Raw genomic sequence first — 27,845 nt, forward strand, 5'->3', positions numbered from 1 at the left:
ACACATCTCAGAAAGTGATGTATGATTATCTCTACTCGTCACAGGGTGGGAATGCAGAGCTCTGTCTGTTTCAGTTGTTAGAAATTAGCCCGTTCAAGTCAATCAATATTCACCAGGAATGCAATTTGAGTTTCAGCATTCAAGACAAACAAAGATCTACATTATGGCGCAAGATACTCTGTTTAATACCTGCAGAATATTTGTTTTTCTTCAGTAAAGGGAAGCTCATAGATGTGTTTTGTACATAATTCAATTAATTTGGAGTGTCTGCTGTCTTTTTATTGTGTGTAGATGTGTTTAATGAACAAATTTGATTTCATCACCAACATATTTTGACAGTTAAAATGACTGGGGTTAGTTAACTAGTTCAGTTTGGTTACATTTTCATTAAATTAAAGTTTTGTTAATTTATTATTTAAGATTAAAACTTTGTATCAGTTGGGAACTTGCAAATGCAATTTTCTAGTGACTGTGTAATGGTTTAAATATGAAATACAAACAGTACTAATAAATTATCTTAATAAATCTTGATTCCCACTAACAAATAAGATCAATGTAGTAAACTTTTCCTTTTAATGTTGCAGATGTCAAGTGCAGAAAAATAGCTTGAGCCTCTAAATGTCATGGTATTTCTTCACTTTCAAAGGAGAGAAATTGCCGATGGAATAAAAATTGTTCTCCCAAAAGGCTGAGAGCCCCCTAATGTTTTGACCTTTTGGTGACAGTCAGCCTCATAGTCTCACCCAGGGTCTTCGTCTACAATTGAAAACAAAGTGTGACCTTCTGGCTGAAACATTATCAATGAACCTCCCTCCTTTGGGACTGTCAAAAGGTTTGCTCATCCATGAGTTCCCTGTTTTTTTGGAGTAGCTCTTTCCTTCCCTCCTCTGTCTCCTGAACAGATGCTCAACCTTTACCGCAGTTTATTTGCTGTGAAAAATACAGAGAGCTTACTGTTCACTAACGAGAGCGATGGCGCTAAAAATATAATAAATGGCTAAATTAGATGGATGGGAAAACATCACATATGACAAACACGATACCAGCACAGCACACTCAAAGAACGCTTCAGTAATTTATTCAGCAATGTTTGGATTTGCCTTCTCCATCCTGGCAGCTCGACTTTGAGATACACATCTTATTGTCTTATTAACTTTTATCACATACAGTGTTTCCCATGTTCTCCTGGATCTAGGTCGGCCCTACCTTCTGTTGTTTGTCTTCATGACTTCTTCCATAGAAGGGTGAGAGAAGATAAACTGTAATTGTATGCATTATACACAATGACGCAAATCCCTTGAAAACTTTCCCAGATGAACTTTGATAAGTTTGACCACCTGTCAGTGCTGCTGATGAGCAGCAGAAGTGTAAATGAAGCAGTGTAAGGGAATGGTAACAGAGGCAGATTGGTGTAAATGAACACTCCTCAGCTTTAGTAACACGTTCTGGTGCTACTTTCCCTCACCATCCGGTGTCGAAACGTTCTACCTCCCAGCAGCAAAGAACATATGCAGTTTCTAAATAAAGCCAGTGCCCCTAAAGTGGTCTCGATTCTGATAGAACTACAGCAAATTCATCAGTTCCTGTCTTTAGTATTAAATTTGGCAGAAAAAAATGTCGATTTATTTCAACAAAGCGCAATATATCACGGCCTGGTTCTGAGGTGTAACCTGGACATTATTTTCTTTTTAGTCATTTAATCAGTCTACAATAAATGTATGTTTCTGGGTGTTACTTTTGTGACTGAAGGCAGCCTTTTAGACACATTTAAAAAGAGATTCACACTATCTACACTTTATTTAAGTGTTTTTTATTTTTGTTGTTTGTAAAGCACTTTGTAACTGTGTAAAAAAAAGTGCTATATAAATAAAGCTTTACTTACTTACTTACTATAAAGCATGCACACAATTAAGGCCTACAAAATAAATCTGCTGATAACAAACTGTTAAACTTTAAATATATATATATACTTTGACATAACTGAGTAGTGAGTAAACAACATAACATCTCAGAAATGGCCACAAGAATATTAAAATCTACCTGCTGTGCCACTGAATCTGTCCCTGTGGCAAGCTTTGGGGATGAGGTAATTAAAGCAGTGTGAACATTATTGATGAAGAGGTTTTCAGTGCAGACGGTCCTTTTTCTTTCGGAGCCCTGCCTGTCTTTTCTCACCAGGTGACGTGTGTTTTTTTTCATGGAGCCACTTGTCGCTCGTCAGCCGAGTGCTGCTGCAAAGCTGCCTGAGGGCTTTGGGCTTTAGGAGATACTGTTAGTGGGAAATCAATCTTCTGTCAGGGATTCACAGATGGGTATCTTCACTGCCACGAAAAAACACAGAGGAGCAGCAATGTGAATGTGTGGTTTAAAACGAGATAAGTTAGGGCAGAGATAGATAAGAGGAAAGAAAGGCAACCAATGCATTCACTTACGAAGGCAACAGAACATTTACAAGTTGTATATCTTTGCAGAAAAAAAAACTTTATCACACTCTTAGCGCTGCCTTTGTGGAGCAGAACTGCTGAGAGGCTGTCAGACCATTAGGAGCGGTGTGTTAACATGGGTGTAATTTCTTATTGCAATAACATTCAGAATTTGACTTGGGTATTGTAACTTTTATGATGCCTCTCTAACAAGGCAAGCTGACAAAGATCACACTCATATTGACAGGAACAGAAGTATATTGTAACATTTCATGGTAGGACAGGAGGACAAAAGGATGCTGTGCATTCAGTGGTTGGTTTGTTAGTGTGGAATGGCCTGAATGTGCCAGAAGAAAACTATTTCACTGATTAAAATTTCCATCTTCACTCCGAGACACTGCAATTTTCATTTGAAATATGGTGTGTCATTACAATCTCTATTCTGGCTTCCTGCTCCTGACCGTAATTTACAAAAGACATGCTAACTAGAAGCTCACCTCTTCTCTTCTTTTTGTAATCAAATCACATCCTCCGTGCACTTTGTTTTTCTTTAAAGTCTATTGACTTTTGCCTTTTGATGTTAGCTGTGCTGCCACTTAGTGTTTGCTGATAAAACCAAAGCAGTAACAATTTCTTATAAAAAAGAACTCAATGTTTGCAGAGCAAACTAAGTGTCATATGGACGTCTTCGCCTGTTTGTTGCCATTGTTCTGATCTTACTTTTCAGCCGCAGATTGAACAATATAGAATAAAAACACTTCCTTTTTACTGCAAACCTTTTAAAACCGATGGGGTTCCTCAAGGAATCCTTTTGGAGCTTCTTATGATTTAAATGTGACAAAACTCCTAAAACCTTATAGACGCCCTGTCAGTATCTATAGATAATGATTGGGGGGTTTTAATCGTAATAAAACCACAACATAAACATCCACCGTCTCAAGGTGTGGCTCCGTCTTTAATTTCAAGGTTTTTTCAAAATAAAAGAAATGTCATATTCTACCTTCATTTATTTTTTTGTGCTGTACCAAAACCATGACCCCAAAACCAGGGAGCAAACACCTGGACAATTATCTTCAGATCTGAAGTGGTTAACTACACACAAGCTCCGTGGTGGCAGCCCAGGCACATGCAAGGTCACCAAGCGGAGGTAGAGCCTTAGCAGATGTCCTGTTTGAATAACAACATACTGTTTGCCATTGAGGAGCTCCCAGTTGCCTAGGAGATTCAGCAGACCCTGACAGACAGCTCGATCTGATGCTGTGTGGTGAAAGATGTGATGGTTTAGTCTTTTTCATAGCTGACTGTCTGGACCGGGCATTCACCATCAGAGCCGCAACGCCTTACGCTAAAGGTTAAGGTCAGACACATCTGGTAGAAGAGCAAGACACAATGACACAGTGTCCTGCTTCTAATAGTCCCTAGTTAATTAAAGTATATCATAGAGTGGTAGTGTATTGTACCATATTTAATATGGACAGCCTTTTATTATAATTTGTCATGATTTAATGAACTAATGGCATTTGTTGAACCTTTTGCCAGTATGTAAGATGATAAGTACCTGACCTGAACAAGGTAAGCATTTCATACAGGACATATGGACGACTGTGACATGTGATAGATGAGTGGATAGATGATAAGTGTTATAAAGGCTTATAAAGCTTAAAGCACTTTGGAACAGTTGTTTTTGTGCTATATAAATAAAGTTAATTATAATTGTTATTATTATTATTATCATTATAGCTCAGATGAGTTGCACATGGCTGATAGAAGTGACCGAGAATATGTACCTGGTAATCTTTGTGATATTCAAGGGGGAAATGTTGCTATAGTTGTTTTCCTCTATAGTGTTTTAAACGTTGTTGTTGTGTTGCAGTGTCTACGGCAAAAAGCTGCAGCAAGGAATCAGTTGTGATAATGTTTACCATCACACATGCCACACATTATAAGTTATAGTATAAATGGCAAAGTATACTATAAATCATGCATAATGTCTTCCTCACACTGAAACAGCATAATACAGATCTTTTACTGCAATTCCCAATGAGATGAGACTACAGGTAGTGGGCTGCTCAGGCAGGTTTAATTCGTTTTTGGAGTTTGTTGTGTGCTGCACAAAATCCTTAATTGTTCAGTATAAAAACAGGAAAAATCACAATTGACTCTCTAAATGCTTGTTTTGTCCAACTAACAGTCCAAAACCTAAATATGTTACATTTATAATGTTATAAAACATAGAAAAGCAGCAAATCATCAGACTGTATTTAAATACATTTCACCAGTGAATGATTTTGCTTAATAAATTACTTTAATGATTAATCAAGTTGCATAATTGTCGTTGAATCGTTTTCTGTTGATTGCTAACTGAGTATTGGACTAATTGTTTCAGGAGGTTTAACCCTTCATGTACAATGAAATATATGCCAGCACTCAAATGTAGCAATGTCCCGTTGTCCCTGGGAGACAATAGAGACATTTATCAATACAAATTAAATTATTACATTTATATATACATCACACAAACGGTTACATACTAGTGACAAATTATGCGACTTTTCAGGCCTTCAGGGAAAAGCTGAGAAATATATTCAAATATATGATATTGTAATTAATGCCTGTGCATGCTGCTCAGAGTAATCAGTCAGTAGGTGTGGTGGCGTGTGGAGCACGTTTGTGGAGCACATTTCTCTCTGGATATCTGGATCATTGTGTTCCTACAGCTTATATGTAAATAGTTACTTTGAGTCAGTAAATATTTAAATAGTTGGTTTAATCTTCTCCCTCCCTTTGTTGATTTTTCTTTTTTTACTTTTTTTTTACTTCAAATATCCGATGTTCCTTTTGTGAGTTTGTGATTATTTGGCTAAATAACGTAAATAATGTAACTTTTTTTATCATAGTAACATAGTATAGTATAATGTCAACTTTTATTTATATATTTCTATTTTATCTCACAGTTCCTCAGAGCACACTCAACCTTCATTATTAAAGGAGGCGACAAACATTCAGTGTGTTTTTCTTGTTGGTATTTTAATATCTTTAGCATCATAATTGCCTGTCAACACGCATCTTACTGGAAAATATGATGAATGAGTCATTTTGAATAAACAAGCAACCTTAAACAACAGCTGTCCTAAACTGATGAATGACTAATTCTTAATTTTAATATATTAAGCACAATCTCTAGAAACATAATTCATCTAAAAAATAATAGTGCTCAGATTGAAGGAGGGATATGTTCTGTAAATATGTTTATGTTTAAATAGTTAATTTATTGTTTAATGTTGAGATTCTGCTGCGGTTTAGAGACACAGGCTGGCTAGATAGTGTGTGTGTGTGTGTGTGTGAGTGTGTGTGTGTGTGTGTGTGTGTGTGTGTGTGTGTGTGTGTGTGTGTGTGTGTGTGTGTGTGTGTGTGTGTGTGTGTGTGTGTGTGTGTGTGTGTGTGTGTGTGTGTGATCTGTGGTCATTTGATCAGCAGGAATTTGTTAAAATCCTGGGGAGAGTCTCTACAACATGGGGTGCTGGCTTAGATCCCGGCTCCCTGCCTTTTCCAGAGGAAGTTGTCCAGAATGAGCCTCTTCATGTTCCTGGCTCTTCCTCCCCAGGAACTGGCTGGGACTCGATGACTCCATCTGGACAAGCTTACCGCACCGCTCTGTGAATCTCTCTTCACTCTGTTCACCTTATCTTATCTGTGGTTCCCCTTTTACCTTCACATTTCATTTAGTTATTTAACAGACATACTGAGTAACTAATTAGCAGTTTATTGTCAGAATAATCTTAAAGATGGATTAAATCTCAAGCATGAACAGAAGAAGTGCAATAATTACACACAGTAGGTGGAACAAATGGTAACTTTTCCACTTTATCATTATGTTATATTATTAATAATAATATAAACATATATATATATAAAATAATAATTAAAGTATAAGTCTGGTAAAATTCTGTAATGTCATGAAAAGACCAAAACCAACATTGGATTGAAATTTCCAGTCATAGTATTTTCTTTTTTCTTACTGATTTCATCCCATTACAGTAGATATCTTGAAGCTTGTGACTGTGAAGTGTTGTTTGTGGGAAGGTTAATGTTGAGACGTCATATTGGGTGCACATTGTTTACAGTCACACTTTCCGGGGGATTCTTAACTTAAATTTAGCCATAGCCTCTAATAATGTCTGTGTACGCCTTTTACAGACATACTCACTGATGAATGTTCACATGTTCAGACTTTTTAAATGCCACCAGTTCTGCCCTGGAGGAAACATTAATAAGGAATACTGTAGATACATCTTCACAGTGAAAGGCTGAAAAATGTCTTTGTGTTAGCAACTGCAGGATGCTGAAATCTAGTTATTCTTCTGCACAAGTTACAAGATGCAATTATTTTTTCTCCTTGATGGAGTGAAAGTGTTAGTTGTTCAGCCCTCCTTCCCTTTCAATTTGTCAAGTTCCCACTCCAACACTTGTCAGTCACCTTGATGAACTATCATCAGTCATAAGACTGCCTACACACACACACACAGTACTGTATTTAGTCTGAGCTGCACACACACAGTAGAACATACTTTTAAAAATAAAAGGAAGTCAGCTTGAAGTCGGCTGTAATCAGATTGGATGCAGTTCGAAAGGCAGCAAACAGGGTTTCTGTAGAGAGGTGTAAACGTGGCGCTACCATGAGGCTCAACAACGTTGCTGTTTCCTTGGGAATATCATGCTGGTGATTTGCTTAACGCAGCCTTAAGTCACACTGCATAATTTGATGCCTGTAGCACGTAGACCTTACAGACAGAAGAAGCAGGCCACAACCAAATGCCTCATTTAAGTTGGTTTACATTCTAAAACCTAAGAATCTCTGAAGAGCTACAAGAAATATATGCAAAATGATGCATGTTGTAGGTCTAATTTTTAGTCTTTTTTGTTATGTCTGTATTAGATAAAGTTTGCTCCTCAAAATACTTTTGTTTGTCATTGTTTCTGTGTTGAACTGTTGCCTCATTCTAGACCCATTTACATCCAAATAACCACCACATCTCTCTTGTCACTCACTGTGAAAGAGCGTGTCTCTGTCATCTCCTTCACTGCTGCACCACAAAGCACCTGAAGAGTAATTCATTATAGAGGCTTAACTGCTGAAAATACACACACTTTAGAAGGAAATCTCATTTTTATTAAACACACAGCCTTGAGAGGGAAACATTTATTAGGAAGTTGCTGCTGGCTTAGGAAGAGAGAAGTGGGTTAAAATTAAATTGTGTTGATGTAGTTAGGTTGTTTCCATCCCTTTTTATTAAAAGTCCTTGGTGGAGTCTGTGAGAGGCTGTATAATGCAGTTACACCTACAGATACTGGAGCTTAATGAATGAAGCAGAGTGTATACTGTTGACTCCAAAGGCTTTTCAGGTATCTATAATGCAAGGTTGTCTGTGTGTTTTATGAATTTATGTGTGTGTGTGTCAGCTCAGCCAGACCTGTTTGTGTGTGTTTGGTGTTGGCAGTGGGAGGAGGAAGGGTATGTGACTCAGTCGAATAAATAGTTCCACATATCCCGGCATTAGTCACCTTAAGAAAAGACATGGGATTAAGCTCCTCGTCCTTTCTCCCCATTGACTCATAATGGCAGCAGTTTGATTGACTGAGCCCACGCTGTCTACAGTTTTTTTATTTATTTATTTTTTTAATGTTTTGAGTTATTTTCTCCCACTCAGTCAACCCCTCATTCAGACACAGACGTAATGGTAGACTGTGTGTTAGCAGATGGTGTGGACTTCCAGGGTTAGAGATTTAAAACATCACTGGTAACACAGTAATGATGCTGTGAGGTGTCCTTTATAAAGGGTTCACCAAATGCCAGAAAACCTTGAATAAGTTGATTTTCTGCCCTACGGGATGATTTGACATTTTCCGATTGTATGTTTTGTGGGTATTTCCTTATTATTGCGCTTGTTTGCATCAGTGTGTGTGTGTGTGTGTGTGTGTGTGTGTGTGTGTGTTTGTGCGTGGGCACCATCTGCTGGTCACATTTGGCAGCAATTCATCCGACAGCTGTGTTTTTGTTGGTGAGCTCATGGCAGTGACCCCTCCTGACCCCCTCCCTGTGTTAAATCAGTACTTTGGCAGTCGGCCCCTCAGGCTCAAGAGCCCTTCTATCTCCCAACTTTAATACTTCATTAAAATGGATGCAGAGTGACAAAGGGCCATAATGACAAAGTGATTAATAAATGTTGTACTCGTTTTCTGATTTGCCATAAAGATGTCAGTCCTCTTTAGATACTTTAAAAGGCAATAATTAGGTAGGACTTAAGTATTAATCGCATTACTCAGCCAAGCTATTATTAACAGTGATTTCACCTATAGATATTTAACAAGAGCTTCAACATTTGCTGCTATAAACACTCTGTGTGTGCAGCTCTCATGTTGCTATGATTGAACAGACAAAGGAAAAGAGCACTACCCACAGAAACTCAGACTTCATCAACATTAAACCTTGGCATAAAGACATTGTAGTCACACTGTTTGACTGACAGATGATCTGTGATAATTGCAGCACGGAGATGGTACAGCAATGAAAATCTTAATAACAAAGAAGGTTGAAAAGAGGGAGACAATCTTGCATAAAGTCGTTTTAAACAGTTTGAATAATTGACAGAGCAGTTAAAAAGACTTAAAATTCAGCATATGATTCACAGTTTCATTATTTTTTTATCTATTTTCTGGTGTGGGAGCTGAAAAAGTGAGAAAGAAATGTGTTGATTTAACCAGCTCTTACAAAAGCATGTGTTCTCAGATCCCAATTTCAGTGATAATATGTGTAAATAGTGTAAGGGTCATATTTGCTTTTGTTTGCTGCCATCTTAAGCCTGTCGGTGATAAGCGTCAGGACAAATACTCCTGTCACCCATATGCAGCTGAGGCTTGACACACAGCCAACCACTGGCAACCTTTATGATCTCTGAATCCCTGAAATTGAAAAATTGATGTTTCATAGGAATATGTGGGGAATGTACTGTAAGATACATGTGAGGTGCAGTGACTAAACTGGACTGTAATGTAGTATATGTAGGAGCGACATGTATTTACAGCATGCTACTTATCAAAGGAAATGTTTAGGTAAAAGCAGATTTAGGGCTGCAGTTTGTGTGTTTTGGCTGAATTCACAAGGTTTTGTTTTGGGTAGAGGAGGTTTGGGTCACTGGCTGTCTGTGGGTCAAACATAAAACTCTGCTTGATCTTCTGTTTTTCCATCACCCCTCAGCCCCCGTTGGGAAAGCGCTATTCACTTGAGATACGACTAAAAGTTTAAGTGACATTTCCAGGGTTCCTGTTATCTTTTATCTAAAGCGGGCTCTGTTTTTAGACAGAGTGGGGCCCCGCTGACCAGCATAATGAAAAACTATCTGGGCTGCAGCCTCTCAACACAACACAGCTCTGGCATGTGTCTACACAGGCAGGGCTGTAATCCCTGGTTAATGTTTGTGCACCGATGGGCTGAGGAAGGAAACAGATGTAAACTGGTGTGCTTAGCCGTTGCCGGTTTACCCCTGCGTGAAGGGAGTGCAGCACGCAGCTAGTTCACCCGAGGTACGAGCTAACAACGCTATAATTCACGCCTGGCCATATTTAGGCAGGGCTCAGTGCTATGTAAACAGAGCTTACTCCTGAGGGGAGGGCTCACTTCTGCACTCATGTCAGTGTCCATCAACAGTGCTTGCGGATAGCTCTGCTGAGAAAGGGTAATGAAGTTTCTTAAGCTGTGAAGTAACTGGATCTGAAGAATTTAGAGACTCCCTACAAGTGTCTCCTGAGTATAAAGCGCATCATCACGAGACAGGCTTTGAAGAATGCTGCTGCTTTGAGATGGACGACCTGGACTACCTATCAGGACTGAGAGGGCTGCATAAGAGATCAGGTTTTGTTAAACCCTTACACGGCAGCATGAGTGAGGCCCGCTGGGATAGCTCTGTGGAGGCTGGTTCCTTCCCACTCAGCAGCCCTCAGCCCATCCAGCTGAAACCGCAGTCAACGTCTGGCTCGCCCTGTGGATCCCCAAGGATGTCTCCTTGTGACTCTCCTCGAAACTCCCCCCGCCACTCTCCTCTGCTCTTCCGCAAGCTCCTCGTGAACCGTAGCATCGCCCTGCAGAGGCGCTTCACCTTGGCACACACACCCAGGTAGTGTTGATAAGTAGAAGCCTGTCGTGGTCTGGATGTCCCCGACTTTATCTAGAGAAGTTGTAGTTGTGCATGGATCAGATAAATAGATTTTAAAGGTTCAGGAGATTCAGAGTTTTTTCTTTTGACAATGTGACCCTGCTGAACTTGAATAAACTTAAGTACATGTATTTGTTTCAGGGGCTGATAGGTAATGGGGCTGCTTTTTCACGTCATCAAAATGTGTGTCATGGGTTTGCTGCGGCAAAAAAAGCCCCATTGTCTGATGAGAAGGTAACTGTGGGAAATCATGATTTTGTTGACGTCGGGACCGGTGTCATCTCAATGGACCCCGTTGTTCTCGCAATGAAAGAGAGCGTCTTGTTTTGTGCCTAAGGTGTTCAGCGCTGTATTCAGCAGCCCTGGCACAGGACAAATAGCGAGGACAAAGGATCCTATAGCAGCAGATGGACTGCTCGTCTCTGACCTGAGGTTTCTGTTTAGAAGGAGACAAAGCTGAGTTCAGAAGGATGAGGGACACCTCACCGCAGTAAACACAAGAAAGGCGCTTAATGCTGCACCTTTCGTTTATTCACGCATCCCTCATGACTGCAAACGGGCAGCATGTGTCTCTTTTACGTCAGAACAGATCGAGCCGATTAAAGTTTGTTGTGACAAGGCCGAAATTAGCGTTTCATGTTTCAAATTACATAATGTTCAAAAAATATTGCTCTATTTATTGTTGATTGGAGATTGTTAGTCATTTCGGGACATAATGTCAAGTATATATATATCACTACATGTCATTTTTAAGTCATTTTCAGATTTTAAAAATAGAAACTAATCATGTCAGTGCAAGAAAAAAGCAGTACTGGCGGGTAGTGACGTAGGAAATAGATTTTCCATGTACACAGCCGTGACCTGTAGGTCATTTAAAGGAAACTTACGGCATAGAAGGAAAATCACCCTGCGGTCCTAAGCCCTCATATCTCAGTCTTGTCTGTAAACACGGGGGAACTATTTTTAGGGTCATGGTAGTTTAAGTGTAGACTGTTAAATTCAGTTATTTGGAGAAAATTACTTAGTGAGCTTTAACAACATTTTGTTTTTGTTTTTATAAAATCACTCACAGTGTTGCATTATGATCCGATAATTGCTGCTGTTCCAGGCAGCGGTTTCATCTTAAGAAGACTTTAATACTGATAAATAAGAGCATTTCCCACAGCTATCTCAACAATGTTGTCCTAATTTATTTGATATTATTAACATGCTGTCACCATGTGGCTGAGGAGATCTCTTTCATGTGGCTGCAAGCTGTTTGCATCAGCAGTGTTGGTGTTTTTGCTGTGGTTTTAATTTTAACCCTCCTGTTTCGCATATATGCACACAATATTACAGCTAAAGGGAAGGTTAGAAAGAACCGTAATGAACTTTATCAGAACACAGAGGATAGCTTAATACGATGTAGTGTGGCATTTGCATTATTGGTCAAATACATAAAGGCTACCAGAGCAGCTTCCTCTCATTACTCTTCATTCATCCAGTTAATGTTCAAGCCTGTTCAGCTAACACATTACCTATTAAAATCTGATGAGGAAAGCTCCCACTGCTAGTCTAATTGACAGACAGTTTTCAGAGGAAAGTCATTCAAGTTAATCGAATTTCACCAGGTGTGCCACAGAGTACAATCAAGCAATTATTTTACAAATAATTGGAAATCTTCCTCGAGGGCAACAAATAAGAGCAAAGCTTTAAGTAACAAAGCCGTGGTTAGTTCCTCGGAAGGTAATCTTAATGCGCTATGTGTGACTGTCTGCCTGTTTACTATGTCATCCATCACTACCTTTCAGTAATGTCATCTGCTGCCCTCTGTGTAATGTTTAAACTTCTCAGTCTTGTCAGCCTCTCTCGCCTCGGGGCAGTGTCCATTCCCTCACGTAACTCTCAGTCCAGATTGAAGGGCACATGTGTGGCTTCACTCACTGATGACTTGAGCCAGGCATCAGCCTGCAGTGTTTGTCACATTACCTGCCTGTTGTTGTCATACTTATTGGTCAGCAGTTATTCTGCAGATGGAGCCGTCTGTATTGACCTGCGACAACGATTTCGATGTTTTTTCTGCAATGTGTGGTTTGAAATGAAGCCAATTACTTCACCTGCTTCAATACATTTTCTACTAGCCACCGAAACCAAACATCTTTAGACTCTTTAAAGTTGTTATGTTTATGTATTTATCTCATTTTTCCAGGGAGGTTTTGATTATATGGTCAGTGTCTTAAACCCAGTGTCCGGTAATTAACTTAATTGCCTTATTGTGCCACATATAAATTAATTTAGTACATTACATTGAGATAATAAGGTATTATGTTAAATGCAAACAGAGCTAATTTTAAAGGTCCAGTGTTGTAACATTTAGAAGGATCTATTGGCAGAAATAAAATATAATATTCATAGATATGTTTTCATTTGTGTATAATCACCTGAAAATAAGAATTGTTATATTTTTGTTACCTTAGAATGAGACGTTTTTATCCACCTATACTGCAGGTCGCCCTCCATGGAGACTGCCATGTTGAGCTGCCATGTTTCTACAGTAACTCAGAATGGACAAACTAAACACTGGCAATAGATAGGGATGTTGGTAGGGGTGGTTGAAGCAAGGGAGTTTCAGTCTGCAACTACACTGATAGATGCCACTAAATCCTACACTCTATATATTTTATATAAATTGATCAGTGGTTAATAAGTTTGAGCCTGAATGCAACTCAAGAAGATCTTGATCTCAAAATTCTACTGAAGTATTTACTATTTAAAGGATCAAATATAAAAGTAAATATGAAAGTTTTGATAACATATTGGATGCTTAATCACTTTAATCAACTCAAACCTCCTCATCAGACTCAAGTGATAGTTTAGTGGAGCAGCTGGTGTCCCTTACGCACGTAAAAACACCAAGCATCTGTGTGCGTGTGTCGTTTTTATTACATGACTGTTTTAATTTCTTTTATTTACCTGACTGTTTGGCCTTTCATCATTGCTCACCGGAAAATCTACCCACATTTGGTACTTGTTTGGTGGGTGTTCATTTCAGATCCTGCTTAAACTGCTAGACCACCAGCAAAGGTGCACCTTTAATGCACTTAATACACAGAAAATAAGTAAAAATAAGTTATGTATTATAAAAGTAGAATAAAGCAAATTAAAAACTCTTGAGTCAGCTTCTCATTTGAAATGTGTAAATGAATAGAACTTTAAGGAAAAACTATCCATGAGTAGCATAAAGGTTTAATCCCCCACGTGGCTTTGGAAGACCGAGGGTAGTGAACAGTCATCAGGCTCTTGAGTCTTTATTTTTCAATTCAATTTGAATTTATTGTTGTTGTTATTATGATGTACTTCACATTAATGCATCAACCACATGACAAACAAGTTATACCACAATTAGAAGATAACCATGTATGTCTACAACATCCTCTTTTAGTTTGCAGTGTTCACATACTGCTTAGGGAAGTGGTTGTGGTGGCTTTGACTGTTGCCACGCAACGAGTGTCCCTCTATCTGAAGCTGAAATGTTTGAAACTTTAAGTGTTAGCGGCTAGAAACACAGGCACTGTCCTCACTGCTACTAATGGCCGGTCCTCCGGTAGCAATGTAACAAATAAAGAAAGACATTGACGTCGTCGTCCTTGGCAATACAAAAAAAAACAGCATATATATATATATCAGATATATATTGTAGTAGCACTTTTTTGATGAGTCACTTTCAAGGTTGATTTAATCCAAAGCTGTGTGCCCGTACGACAGGAAAGACAAATCTATATTATCGCCTGTATCACTACTGGTGTGTCATTTATACCAATAATTCTGCCTCTCCATTGTTTAATCACTCAGAAAACACACTACAGAGGGTCGATTGTGCTAAAAGCAAAAAGAAAGAGCTAAAATTAAAAGATAAATTCCCTCTGTAGGACGGCACATGGAGACATTGTCATTTACAAAAACACCTACACATATTTCAAAGACTTAATTTCAGCAGCTCTGTGTTGGTGAAATCTTACTGCTGTCTCCTGTGGGTTAAAACATTGGTGGGAATCTGTTGTTAGGGTGTGCTATGTGTGTCTGGCAGGGGTGTCATCTCACCTTTCAGTAAATAGTCTATTGTCACCGTCCCATGTTTTAGTGTCTAACGTACTGTCATGTGTGAAAAGTTAATGAGTGTAGAGAAGTTGTGAAATGTATCTTCACACCCGTCTTCTTCTACCTTTCTCCTTATGGCAGACTCGTTGAGTAGTGGTTTCTGATTTCTGTTTTTTATTCTAGTGTTTGAAAAGGAACACGTAGAACCCTGTGGATCCCCCCCAATATGTCCCCTTGTGAGCAGGATCTTTATAGTCTTAGTCTTATGATTTTATAGTGTATTAGGATTGGTTATTGTCCAGTGTGTAACATTTAGAAGAATATAATACTCATATGTATGTTTTCATCGGTGTATAATCACCTAAAAATAAGAACTGTTGCGTTTCTGTTACTTTAGAATGAGACGTCCTCTAGGGAGTCTGCCATGTTGAACCACCGTGTTTCTACAGTAGCCCAGAATGGACAAACACTGGCTCTAGATAGGGCCAATCACGTTTTTCACAAGTTTCCCAGCCACCGTTGTTTCTCCCACACACTTCCTCACTGAGCTGTATTTGTTGTAACTTTACCGCTGGATGCCACAAAATCCTGCAAACTGGTTCTTTACATATTCAGTTTTTCTCCCCAATTTCATTTTTAGAATTTAGACTTGAGCTAAGATGATTGTTTGAATAAACTGTATTTTGATAATGACTGGTTGTCTTTTTTGTTTTTGGTGGTGTTTTTTTAATAAGGAAGAATATTTGCTGGAGAATTTGTTACTTTTCTTCATCATATATCAGTATAAACTGTACATCTTTAGGTTTTGGGCTGCAGGATTAATCAAAATATTATTGAAAGTTCAATGTCCAAATTGCAGGAAGCTGCAGTTTTTTTATAAAATGTGTGACAAAACAGATACACTGGTCTACAAATCTTTTTCTCCAGAAGTCCCCAACATCATGATTTTAATAGTTTTTTTAGTGAAAGTTAAATATGTGATGCAAAGATTATCATTCTTGTACTAATCGTTAATCATATCACGATCACAGTATCAACTATCATCAATAATCGCAATATGATGTTTTTACTATATCATGCAGCCTGATCTCATCTGGGGCTCTGGGAAGTTGTAATGGGCATATTTTCATTGAAATAATATAAATAATTGTTAGTTGCAGCCCGATTTACACCATTATGAGACACTAAAGTCTCAAAAAACCTAAAATATCAGTCTCCCATGTATACTTGTTGAGAATGTGAGATTCTGTTTGTTTGGTACTTTTATGTAACAGGTTTTGTCGTGCATCCTTACATGCCCTTAATCTCCCCCCATACCCCCTTGGCCACCCTGCCCAGCACCAACTCTAACAATATCCCCCTGTAATTATGTAGCTGCAAGGCAGCCGAAGGAGGGTGTCGGGTCAGGCGGCCCCGTTGATCTCACGTGTCAATGAAGGCTGAGCCAAGCTTGCTCTGCCAGACACAAAAACACCCGCCAGCCACACAGTGGAGTCAGATCTCTCTTTGACAAGTTGGGACACACCAAAATGTTCCTCTTTAGCCGTCTGAACGGAGTATTCCTCTCTCAAAGCTCAGAAAGGGTCGATACTCACTGCTTTGGCTTTGCCTTGAATGCCTGAAAATGTTGCTTACAAGAGGATCCATATATAGCTCCATGCCAAAACCTTTAAGTTAAGCTCTTGCATATTCGTCTTGGCACTGGATGTCCTGTACAAAACAGACTCATTGACAGCTCCAGAGGATTTGGTGGGCTGTCCTCAGCCCCCACAGAAACCTCAGGGGATACCGCAAGCTCTCAGACTGCTGGAGGAAGAGGTCGACCCGCGCTGACGCTACCCTGCAGTGTCATTGCTCTCAGCAGCAACTCAACCCTTCCTCTTTCCTGCAAACAGTGAGTGACTGAAAGAGAAGAAGAGTAACAAAGCTACTTCAAGCATTTTTACACTTCTCTCCAGATCTTCGGTTTTCCCCTGGACAATTTGGAGCTATGACCTAAAGATCTAAAGACCATTTCAGGAATGTAGTCAATATCACGTCTGGGATTAGTTTGGGCATTTACAACAACAACAAACCAGTGAGAGAGGAGAGACAACTGTGGAAAATCCTTCAATGCAGCTTAGTCCTCAGTTACAACAGCTCCCTTTCTGCTTCTTCCTTCTGGAGAGACTAATTGAATATCACACTCCAGTCAGCCTTGTTGAGGCTTGCCTGGGACTTCAGTGGAAGAACTCTACAACATTCCTCAACTTTTTTTGCTGCATCCTGAGGCACTGAGGATTAATCAGATCTGTCCTCCATCTGACTCTATCAGTTTTGTTTTTGTCTCTCACCTGAACGCTTTCTGTGTTTGGCTGTATCGCAGAACAAAACCTCATGGAGTCAATACAGACCCACCCGGTGGTTCATGGGAGAAAAGAGTTGTAAAGTTCAAGAATCTCCACGAAAGGATCGATTCAGATGTTCAGGTTATTTTCTTAGCAGCCCAGAGTGTCTGGTATGAGTCAGGAGCTCGAGGGACAATGAACAAAGACCTCCGATTGGCAAGGAAAGGGGCGCCGACTGGTTTCGGACACGGTCGGAGACACTCGTGCTTGGGGTATGTTCCTAAACTATCCATCCTGCGTCTATTCGGCGCTCATATTCATTAGAGGGAGGGTTCATACAAGCTGCAAAGTACGGCTGCACGCATTGGCTCACAGACCTGGAGTGATCACTGTCCAGTATACAGCAATAGACAAGGTTACTTTTAAACAGATCACAATTATTGACGTACCAGTGATTTTACTGTTAGTCCTGATAATACATGTGCACTGAGAACAGCTGCTACTGATTTTGCAGAAGTTAATTTCATGGTCTGATTTGAATAGTGACAGAGAGAAAATGCATTTGTTCATAAAAAAAACACAAGCTTATACTCTACTTAGTTAACACGATATGCAAGAGCGACGTGAGAACATAAGGAAGATGGATAATTGGATATCCAACAAAAATAGATAAAACCTTGGCTGCAACATTTGCACTATAATACCCTAAAATGTGATAGATAAATAAAAGAAAAGCTAGAATGTAGTTTGGTTCCTGAAAATGATTCAGAAATAGTTCACTAGTTCAATAGTTTGGAGTTCACAAAGAAATCCAGTGAAGCACTTAAACCAACTTCAGTGGCAGAAAATGGACCAGAATACAGTAGAGCAACAGAACAAGTTGCAGTAAAGATTGTGAAACTCTTGAGTCTACTCAAACCAAGAAACCCTCAAGGGTTTCAATGTTGTTTCTGTTATCGCAGTCTGCAGCATTCTATTAAAGGATTACTGATGCCACTGTCACATCATATGATAACGATGAAAAAGATTCACACGTTTATGAAATATATATTTACAACATAAGACAATAATTCTAGATGGTTGTATGTTTGCAGAGTTGGTCTAGTGAGGTTTACACATACAATGTGCTTCTATATCCATTAAATGTGGGTTTAATGTGTTCAGATCACAATGATGAGACCATATTACAGTAGAGGATCTGCTGTATCTTATAGCTCATGCTAATGTAAGTCTGTGGCCTGTAGAAAGGGTTGTACAGAGTATTGAGGTCAGCAGTGTGACATGATGAGCTGCACTGTTTTTCTATTTGCTGGCATTTTACCCAACAGCTTTTGAGAGGAAGCTAAGTTTTGTTTGTGGCAAGTTTCATTCAACACACTTCCTGTTTTTGCTAAAAGTCTCTCGGAGACATTTTTCAGCACGATGACCCTGAGACAAATGTTGCAGACTGAACACACAGCACTGAAGTGAGTGTCGGACCATCTGGAGATGTTTGTGTTCCAGCAGCTTAAAAGCAGATGCAGACATGCAGCACAGTTTACTTTTTGTGTACTTTTTTGCATGTGCTTCAGTTTGTGAAAAATGTATTCTTCTCTGACACTGTGTGTGTGTGTGTGTGTGTGTGTGTGTGTGTGTGTGTGTGTGTGTGTATTTGTGTTGTCAGTGGGCCTGATGCATTGTTGTCTGTCTATGAGCAGAGGGAGGGTGTTGGTGGATAGATAGCCCCACTTGTTGTTGCTAATCTACGTCGAGGGGCGGACTCACGTTACAACGATGACAAACACACACTGCCCTCTGTGTGCCCATGTATGTGTGTCATGTGTTTTTATGTGCGTTCCAGTGTGTGTGTGTGTGTGTGTGTGTGTGTGTGTGTGTGTGTGTGTGTGTGTGTGTGTGTGGGTGTTCATGCCTGTTCCTGTCCTCTGTCCCGTTGAGCATTAAGCGGGGCTGACTGGTGGGCACCGCCCAGCTCTCCACTCTGCTGGTGGGTCAGGGGTTGACTCAGCCTCCCATACCACATCAAGACTAAAAACACGTGGCACACCTTCACCACCATCACCTAGCGCGAGAACCATACAGTTACAGAAGAGGGAAACTAAGAATAATAACTTGTCTTTCTTCTCTGACATGACAGCCCTTGGTGCAGCAGTAGACTTTACTGTATATATTGCTCGTAGCACCTGCAGCTGTAGATGTTGTGAATTGTTGTGAAGACGTTTGACCTTTGAAAAACACAAAAATAAAGTTATAAGAAAAGTATTGTACAGAAGATTATTCTGCCTGCCAAAAGCAAAACACAGGTATGAATTTAAAAAGCTGAATGTAAAGCACATCTTTCTACCAAGAACACTTTTGGTGGGAGAGTGGATTTATGTTGAACTTGTTTTGTTATTTTTACTGGCTCTATTGTGATTCTTCATCACTCTTTTGATTATTTCAGCACACCTTAAGCTCAAAAGGTATCAATGCATTTTTTAACCTACAATATCTTGTTCCCAAAAGTACTACCTATTTCCTATACCCAGTTCACTCAGTATTGTAGAGAAGGTTGTTCGTATAAACACATTTTGCTGTTCCCATTCAAACTCAAACATGCCAACTAAGAGGATGACGAAAAAGGATGCAGTTTCAATATCGAACATTTATCAGTGCTGTAGGTGTCAGGAATATCATGTAACAATTATCTGATGACAAAGAAATGTCTTTGCTCTTGATGTCAAAGAGGGTAATTTTGCTCACAGCTGCAAGTTATGCAAACAAGTTTTGTTTGTTTGGGTTTTTTTTTAAAGATGCGTGTGGTGTATAAGATTTTATCTTATCTGTCAACTTTGCATATCTGTAAAACATTTGGAGATTACTCAAGTGAAAGGGAAACTAGGGGGAATTTTGAAATAATATTACGTCACAAGTTGGCAAGCTGTCAGAGTGACTTCCCCGAGTAAATGACTCTCGTTAACACACGGCAGAAATGTGTTAAATAGTTTGATCATCTACCGACTAAAGCTGTGTGAAAATTAAAGGACAAGTGTAGGATTTAGTGGCGTCTAGCGGTGAGGTTGCAGATTGCAAGGAGAACCTCCATTGGCCTTCAAGACCCCCTCTAGAGCTAGTGTTTAGTTTGTCTGTTCTGGGCTACTGTAGAAATAAGGTGGGCTCTGTGGAACAGGACCCACTCACCTCAAGGTGATTATACACTCACGAAAATATATAATTATTACTATAATGTTCCCTTTCTGCAAATAGATCCCCCTTAAATCCTACACACTGGTCCTTTAAGACTATTAGATCACTCTAGGCCTGTCTGGTCCCAGCCTATCATCCAGTGCATTCCCAATAAGAGACTTGTTTCTGACCCAGTACAGCCACAGTTGAGTGTATTTGGTTGGGGGGGGGGTAACACAACAGACCCCCAAAATAAACCCCTCAAGCCTGGAATAGTTCCCCAGCCCCGCCAGCTTGGCTGCACATAACACGTGAGTGTGACATGTGTTTCTTGTTTCTTGTTTCTCTTGTACACACATTTTTACACACTCTTTTACACATACACACACACACACACCCTGCCACAGCCACCCGTCCCAAAATCCATATTGATTGTTCCACCAGAGAGTTGCTGTTGTTGTAGTACTTCGAGGTCATGTTGCCAAATTAGGTGTTGTGTTTTACCAGCAGTGGAAAACCAGTTGAGTGTCAGTTTTGGGTTCATTGTATAAACGTTTCAGCCTTCACACTATTTCCCCCTTCTGCTTATTTCAGTACAATCTTATCACTGTTGGAAGTTTAATAATCACACAGTAATAGTAGTTGTAATGATATTGCCATTGTTTCTGTGGTTGAGCTGGCAGTGTGTCTGTACAGTATGTTTGTGTTTGTTTTGCTCCCGTGTGAAAATACTACAGTTTCTGGGCACAGAGCGACCTCTGCTGGATAGTCACTCCGCACTCAGAACTCTAATTCACTCCAATATTGGCTAAATATCAATGTTCTCTGATGGCGTAGATAAAATAGGCTTGACTTCGTCTGAACTCAGTGAATGTAAATTTGCTGAATCATGCTCTACTTATCTTGGACAAATAAAGATTAAAGCCAAAAAGGCCAAAATTAACAGACACTACCCTCTGAAATAACACATTGTGGTCAACTGCAGCTGCAGGTTGTGTGTTTTCTGGGAGGCACATGAGAAGCAGCGTGACTTCAGTCCTGTTGGAGGATGTTAATATGAACTAAGCAGCAACCATCATGACTGACTGTTGAAGCCACTTACAGACACATGCTGGAGGACTTCACTGAGGCTACAATAACACTGGGCTTTAATCCATCACAAAAGCTGCATTTGAATGAATTAAACATTTCACAAATTCTGATGAGTCTGAAGTCACATTGCCACAAATCAGACATGTATGAGTATGAGGACTGCATGTGAAAGCAGCACGACTCATAATTGGAAAAGTCAGATTCAGTGTGATTGTTTCTGTTCTCACTGTTGTACACTCTGTGGCATGAATGCAGGTTTTTCATCTTGATCAAACACCACAGCAGCTCTCCGATGAGCTCGTCCTGTCTGGGTAAAGGGATGTTAAACACTGAAATGAGCCACAGTCACAAGCAGCTGGAAGTCACTGCTCTACGCACACATGTGCCACAAGGTGGTGCAAGTCTGTCTCTGCTCCGCTGTCACAAAATCATTGTAGTTAATAAAACACATACATGTGCAGACAAAGTGCTGCTCAGAGTCTTCAGGATACATTACTGTTTTTAAATGAAGACTTTAATTGCTGTAAAACATAACTAAAATTATATATTCACTGTTTTTAACCCACGCTGTACTAAAATGTTGCTTACTGTTATTGTATTATTATATATTCACCCAATTTTGAGCTGGGATTGACTCCATCCCCCCTGCAACCTAAAAGGATATTAGCTGATGGATGGACAGTTTAACAGACAGATAGTTTTGATGAACTATTTTATTAGTTCATCAAAACTAATGACTCATTTTTAATAACTGGAAACTCCCAGTATAGTTAAACACATCTTTACTGCACTGAAAGTGTACATGTTCATTAGTCGGGGAAAATAAGGTAAGAATGCTGGTTTTTGAGAAGAAGGTATAAACTTTTCTGAACTGAACTAGAAAGCTACGTTTTAAAATAAGATCTGGATTAAAAAGTATGTCTATTAAATTAAATAATGACACTTTGTCGCTGCGAGCTTCAGCAGACTGACTCATATCTGATATTTTAATAGGTTAATAACTAATAATAATTAATTCTGTATATCATTATAAACTTGGTACAGACACAGACACACACAAACACTTTCTCACACACTCATGCATACAGATACATGACACTCCCCCCTCACAGCTTATTCTCATTACTAGTGGTAATGTTGTCATAGGAGCCAGCAGCCAGCTGGAGCGTAGAAGTCATTTGGCTGTTGGATCTGGTTACACAGCGGCCTCACAAACACCTCATTCTCAGCAAACCTCCACCCCTGCATCTGAGGTCCAACATGTTTCACAAGCACGTTGCACAAGGAGGGCGGAGAGCTTTGGTGGGAGCGGTTTTAGTTTACTTTAACTTAGACAAAAAACAAAACATTAAAATCTCAATGTGATATTGGAAATAACTGCATGAAAAGCTTAATGCTTGTTCCAAATAACAATGGTTCAAATACAAATGTTGCTATTATTCCTTTGCAGGATTTTAAGTTTAAATCAGCACTTGTTTGTACACAAATTGGATCCACAAAATTTTACAAGAAGCACTTCTGAATGACTTTAAATCACTTAAATGGAAGGGTTTGCGTGTGTTGTCGAGGCAGTAACTCCTGTAGGTCAAAGTGGTCCCACGCATGGAGCGAATAGAAGTGAATCAAAAATTCAGTTCAGTTAGTTTAGTTACTTTATGCTGATGGAGTTCCTGGTTGTGGAGGAACTGGTGTCGGCTCATGCAGTCTGAATGTGTTTTGTGGATTTGGAGAAGCTTTGTCATCGTGTCCCTCGGGGAGTCTTGTTCGGGTTGCTGTAGGAATATAGAGTGCTGGTACTGTATAACTAAATAGAGAGTTGTAGGTTTTCTCATAGAAACTCAAATGATTTCTCAGTCAGGGTCTGATTCCACCAAAGCCGCTCTTTGTCAGTGTTTGTGATTTTATTGGTCAAAATATGCGTGGACAGTGTCCAGTTGGATGACCCCGAGGATTGCATCTCCACTATTTGCGGACAATGTAGTTCTCTTGGCTTCATTGAACTGTGACCAACGGCATTCACAGCTGACTGTAAAGTGGTTCAGATGAGGGTCAGCACCTCCAAGTATTGCTGGCTCGTTTCTCATCTCTGCACAGCTGGCCAAATCGGTGTGAAATGAGCGTTAATGTCGGATCGTCTGGCAGAAACGCTCCGACAAAGCCCCCCTCTTCTGACATTTGACCATCACGCAAGCAGTTCTGATAGTATACTGGTCCGTTAATTCCATTTGAGTTAGACAGGGACCTTGTTTTGTCTTGCCTAATGCAGGGGAATCTTGCCTGATGGCCTTGCATTGGTTTCATATTTCTGAACAACTGAGCCATCAGTGTAGTCCCAGGTCTGGAACTCAACCAAATTACCAAATTAAATAATATGAGCCCACAGCTGGGGCCATCTGATATCGCCCTGCCTGTATATAAAATCAGCCAGTGGCAGATTACAGTAGCAATAGTCAGCATTTAAAATCCAATTGAATTTTCAACTGTCTGTCCGTACAAGGCATGTAGTGTAGTGTAAGTCTGGTCAGTTTAATCAAACCCTTGAGTTGGAATTAAATTAATTTTACTGTGAGTTCGTAGACAAGAACTGTTTATAAAATGTACATAAAAATAAATAGCTGAAGGTTTACCAATGTGATAGCGTTGCCACTTTCAGTAGGTCAAATCAGTTAATTTTTTATATCTGATGATTTAAAGCCCCCCCTGCACTACACCTCCTTTCCCATGTGCCTGTCAACACGTCCGACTCAACTGTCTGCCCTGTGTCTCAAAAGACAAATATTTGCTTGTGATGTCGACAGCAGCGAGTCAGTCAGTTGATGTGAAATCATCAGGCCAAGTAAGTCCGTCACTCCCGGTGGTGGCCTCATCTGCAAGAGCACACTCAGAGCTGTCCCACTTTAGTTGAAAATGTACTGTATATGGTACATATGTGTATGTATATAACTCCTGAAAACATCAATAGGAACATATAGAATAATATAAAACGATAGAAATACATGAAAGAGTCTGCATTGGCAATCTGTGTGCAATTAATTCTGCAGTCACTAATGTTACAGTTAATGTTTGAACCCAGATGCACAATACATTTATGCTACTGCGAGTTTCACAGGATTGACGTGAAACTGAAGGAGAATGAAAGTGTTATTTTTTCAAGGATTTGGTTGTGATTGAAAAAACTTTAACATTGTAGAGTTTTTTGTTCTGGTGAGAATTTATTTTGTTGAGTGTGTGTCTGTGTGTGTGTGTGTGTGTGTGTGTGTGTGTGTGTGTGTGTGTGTGTGTGTGTGTGTGTGTGTGTGTGTGTGTGTGTGTGTTCTGAGCCTGTAAATGGTTAAAATATCCACAGGAGATACGCTGCCTCAGAGAGTTTCCCTGTTTAGAGTGCTGGTCTTTCAAACACACACTGCACACATACAGTACATACACCACACATTTACCACATACAGTGCATATACAGAGCATTACCAAACACACACACACACACACACACACACACACAAGCACATATATTTACACATACACATGGCACAAACTCACTGCACACACATGCAAACACACACGTGATACAACTACTATAACCACAGACAGCCCCCCCCCTCCCTCCCTCACACACACACACACACACACACACACACACACACACACACACACGCATACTGCACATACACATACACACCCACATACTTCATGTCTTTTTTAAAGCCTCCATGTGCTGGAGGAGACAGACAGAGAGAGCCATAGAGAGACAGGGAGGGAGAGAGGGAGCAAGGTAGGGAGGGAGGAGTGTATCTCCAGAGAAGAGAGAGAGCTCAGCTCTGAACTCCTCAATGTGGATTTGAAACCAACAGCTTTAGCTCGCCACATTCGGCTCTCCAAACCGCATGAAACAGGAGTGTTGCTGAGGAAATGACTTTGAAAGCCACACTGCTTTGATCCCCCTTCCTTTCTTCACCCTCTGCTTGTTTCGGACTGGAAGCATGATGCTGAAACACACCAAGGAGGGCTTTGCTCCGTCTGTCTGCACGTCAATGGAAACCTGGTGTGGTGTGAAGGCAGCGGAGAGAGTGCACAAGAGCCGAGGACTAGAGGAGCGCCTGGAGGAGGAGGAAGAGGAAGATTAGTGGAGAACAAAGCAGAAGGGACACAAAAAACTACCACAAAGATGAGTTTACCAACTAACTGTGTGTATCTGGCCCCCTCGGTCCAGGATCGCTACTTCAAAGTGAGGAATGGGAATATCTGTGGGTCACCATGCGCTGTCAACCGGCCCATCGACATCGTGCAGAAACGCAGGCGGTAATTTAATTTAATCCAGATGTTGTAGTTGCACAACTCTAAACACACTGCTGTCTAAAGTTTCACAATTATTCTGCACTTAAATAACTTAAATCATTATAACTTTACTAACATTAATGATACGAAACTATGATAGGCACTTAGTGAGGTTTTTATACATACATATATATATCATGCTTACTTATTTTATTTAAAAGCACATTTCATTTATTTTTATTCATTCATTGTTTTATATTCTTTCTTATTATATTTTAAGTTTCTGATATTGAATATACCGCCTCCACAACTTCTGCAGCACTCAACACTTTTAGTTTATTATTACTATATTGTTAACTAGTGAATAGTAGGTCATTTTTTGTTTGTGACTGTATTTTTACTACTAGAGTTTGTATTTTGTATTGTGTCAGGGATACTTAGTTCTCATACTGATCTTAGCTGCATTAATGTAATCATTCATTTGTCTGAAGTATAATTGCACTATAATATTCATGTATTGATCCTCATTCCATGTGTGGCTAGTTGTCTGGTCTCTAAAACATTACTGTAATATTCCTAATACGATTTATAGTGTTTCAGTGTTGCTCAGTATGTAATTTATAGTGACCTCGCTTTTGTATCTCCCAGTGATATTCCTATCATTCATACTTGACTCACAGTACAATGAGTCTGTGCTAGTCAGAGTTTAAAGTGACCTCAGTGTGCCTAATGGTATTTGATGATATTTTCATTTAATCATCATGAAGTCATCCTTTGTCCGTAGAGGGTTTATGGAGATCTTATGGTAGTAATATTTTATCAGATAATCACAAGCAGGCAGACGTCATTCACACAACTAAAGTAATTTTGCTGAGTGAGTTTCATCCTGATTGATTTACAGTCGTGAGATCTGAAAGAAGATTAAGCTTCTGTTGTTTTATTGGCAAATACACACACAACCACGTGTGAGAAGGGTCAATATCTGCAACCTCACAGGTAACAGACTGAACAAAATCTCTACTTTTACTGTTTGTCTCAGAACTAAAGAAAATGATCTCTGCCTGTACAGTGGAGTTGAGCTCAGACTAAACAAACAACCTGTAAAGTGCTGCTTTAAGGATGTAATGGTGAGTCAGATGGACTGATGTCGTTCTACACGAAGATCTGAATCTGATCTGTGTGTGTGTGTGTGTGTGTGTGTGTGTGTGTGTGTGTGTGTGTGTGAGTGTGTGTTGAAGTCTTGACATTGTTATATATCATCATTGACTGCTTCATTTGTAGAAAAACACATTAGTTCACATTTATTCTGTTATACACACACCTCAAACACTTTGTCTGAGGTACATACACATACAAAGAAACTTCAACTTGCTTTACCCTTTTTCAGCTAAGACTGTTAAATATTAAGTTAATTCAGATGATTCTCAATCTTCTTGTATTATCTAAAGATGATTTGCAATCAGTTTTATGTTGCAGTAACAGTCTCTACAGTTCTTGATCTGATTGTGTTAACACTCAGTGCCAAATGCAGTGGTGAGGGAGAAAAAGGGAGAATGTTTTAGCAAATTATATAAAAAATACAATAAAAGTTGTAATTTTATAGCTTCAGTAAGACAGTATAAAAACAGCCCATACTTTTGTGACTGTTTTTATAGTTTAACCATCCTCATGCATTACTGCACACACACGCGCACACACACATTTACACCAGATGAGTTTACCTGAAAGTGTCTGCAGTCGTCAGAGTCACAGAAGGAAATGTGACTAATTCGCAGTCGGCCTTTCAGAAAGTCATGACGACATCAGCCTTGTCGGGCGGGGAGGGGGATCAAAGTGACTTTAAAATGTCAACCCACCAATAAAAAACCTTCAAAGGGAAATTGCTAATGAACGCAGAGTCGGACATATTTATAGGCCTGATGGATCGACCACATGTGTGTAATAACACAGTCAAAAAGCAGCGGAGAAAACTAGAGTGCGCACTGTAATCGTCCAAATCCCTTTAACCCTGCACCCTGTGTAGTTTCCATTAATTCCTAAACGGAAACATACTGTTTTCATCGTCATCGCTTTACCTCGTAAAGTTAGAGCTTTTACAGTTAGTTTTGGCAAACGGATTCGTGTCTGTCAGTACAGACATTTAGCTTCTGCTTTTTAAGGGTTATGATGAGGAAAGAGTTTACTGTGTGAAATGGCAGCGTCCTCCCTTGATACAGTTATCTCTTATAAGCTCAGTTATCTCATACTACTCACTCATAGTGCCATTTTCTGTCCTGTCCTTT

At 39.7% G+C, this 27,845-nt stretch overlaps 1 protein-coding gene and 1 long non-coding RNA gene across 10 annotated transcripts in view; both read left to right on the forward strand.

The window, feature by feature from the left end:
- Positions 1–27,845, forward strand: part of LOC127349923 (cAMP-specific 3',5'-cyclic phosphodiesterase 4D) — a 93,638-nt gene that overhangs the window by 33,464 nt on the left and 32,329 nt on the right. Inside the window, exon 1 of one of the 9 annotated variants that reach the window (XM_051376003.1) lies at positions 10,108–10,594. The exons of 5 other annotated variants lie outside the window; for them this stretch is intronic. In XM_051376003.1, the coding sequence (XP_051231963.1) occupies positions 10,281–10,594 (314 nt within the window). In that variant the 5' untranslated portion in view covers positions 10,108–10,280. Of the gene's footprint in view, positions 1–10,107; positions 10,595–16,258; positions 17,310–25,376; positions 25,588–27,845 lie in introns of those variants that run through there. 3 more of the 9 variants (XM_051376004.1, XM_051376012.1, XM_051376011.1) reach the window with 3 other exon arrangements.
- LOC127349928 (uncharacterized) lies at positions 17,316–19,296 on the forward strand. The gene is made up of 2 exons (XR_007880451.1): positions 17,316–18,503; positions 18,701–19,296. It is a non-coding gene; the product is annotated as an uncharacterized LOC127349928 (long non-coding RNA).

Source organism: Dicentrarchus labrax, unplaced genomic scaffold (genome assembly GCF_905237075.1).
Source record: "Dicentrarchus labrax unplaced genomic scaffold, dlabrax2021, whole genome shotgun sequence".
NCBI classification, from domain to species: Eukaryota; Metazoa; Chordata; class Actinopteri; family Moronidae; genus Dicentrarchus; species Dicentrarchus labrax.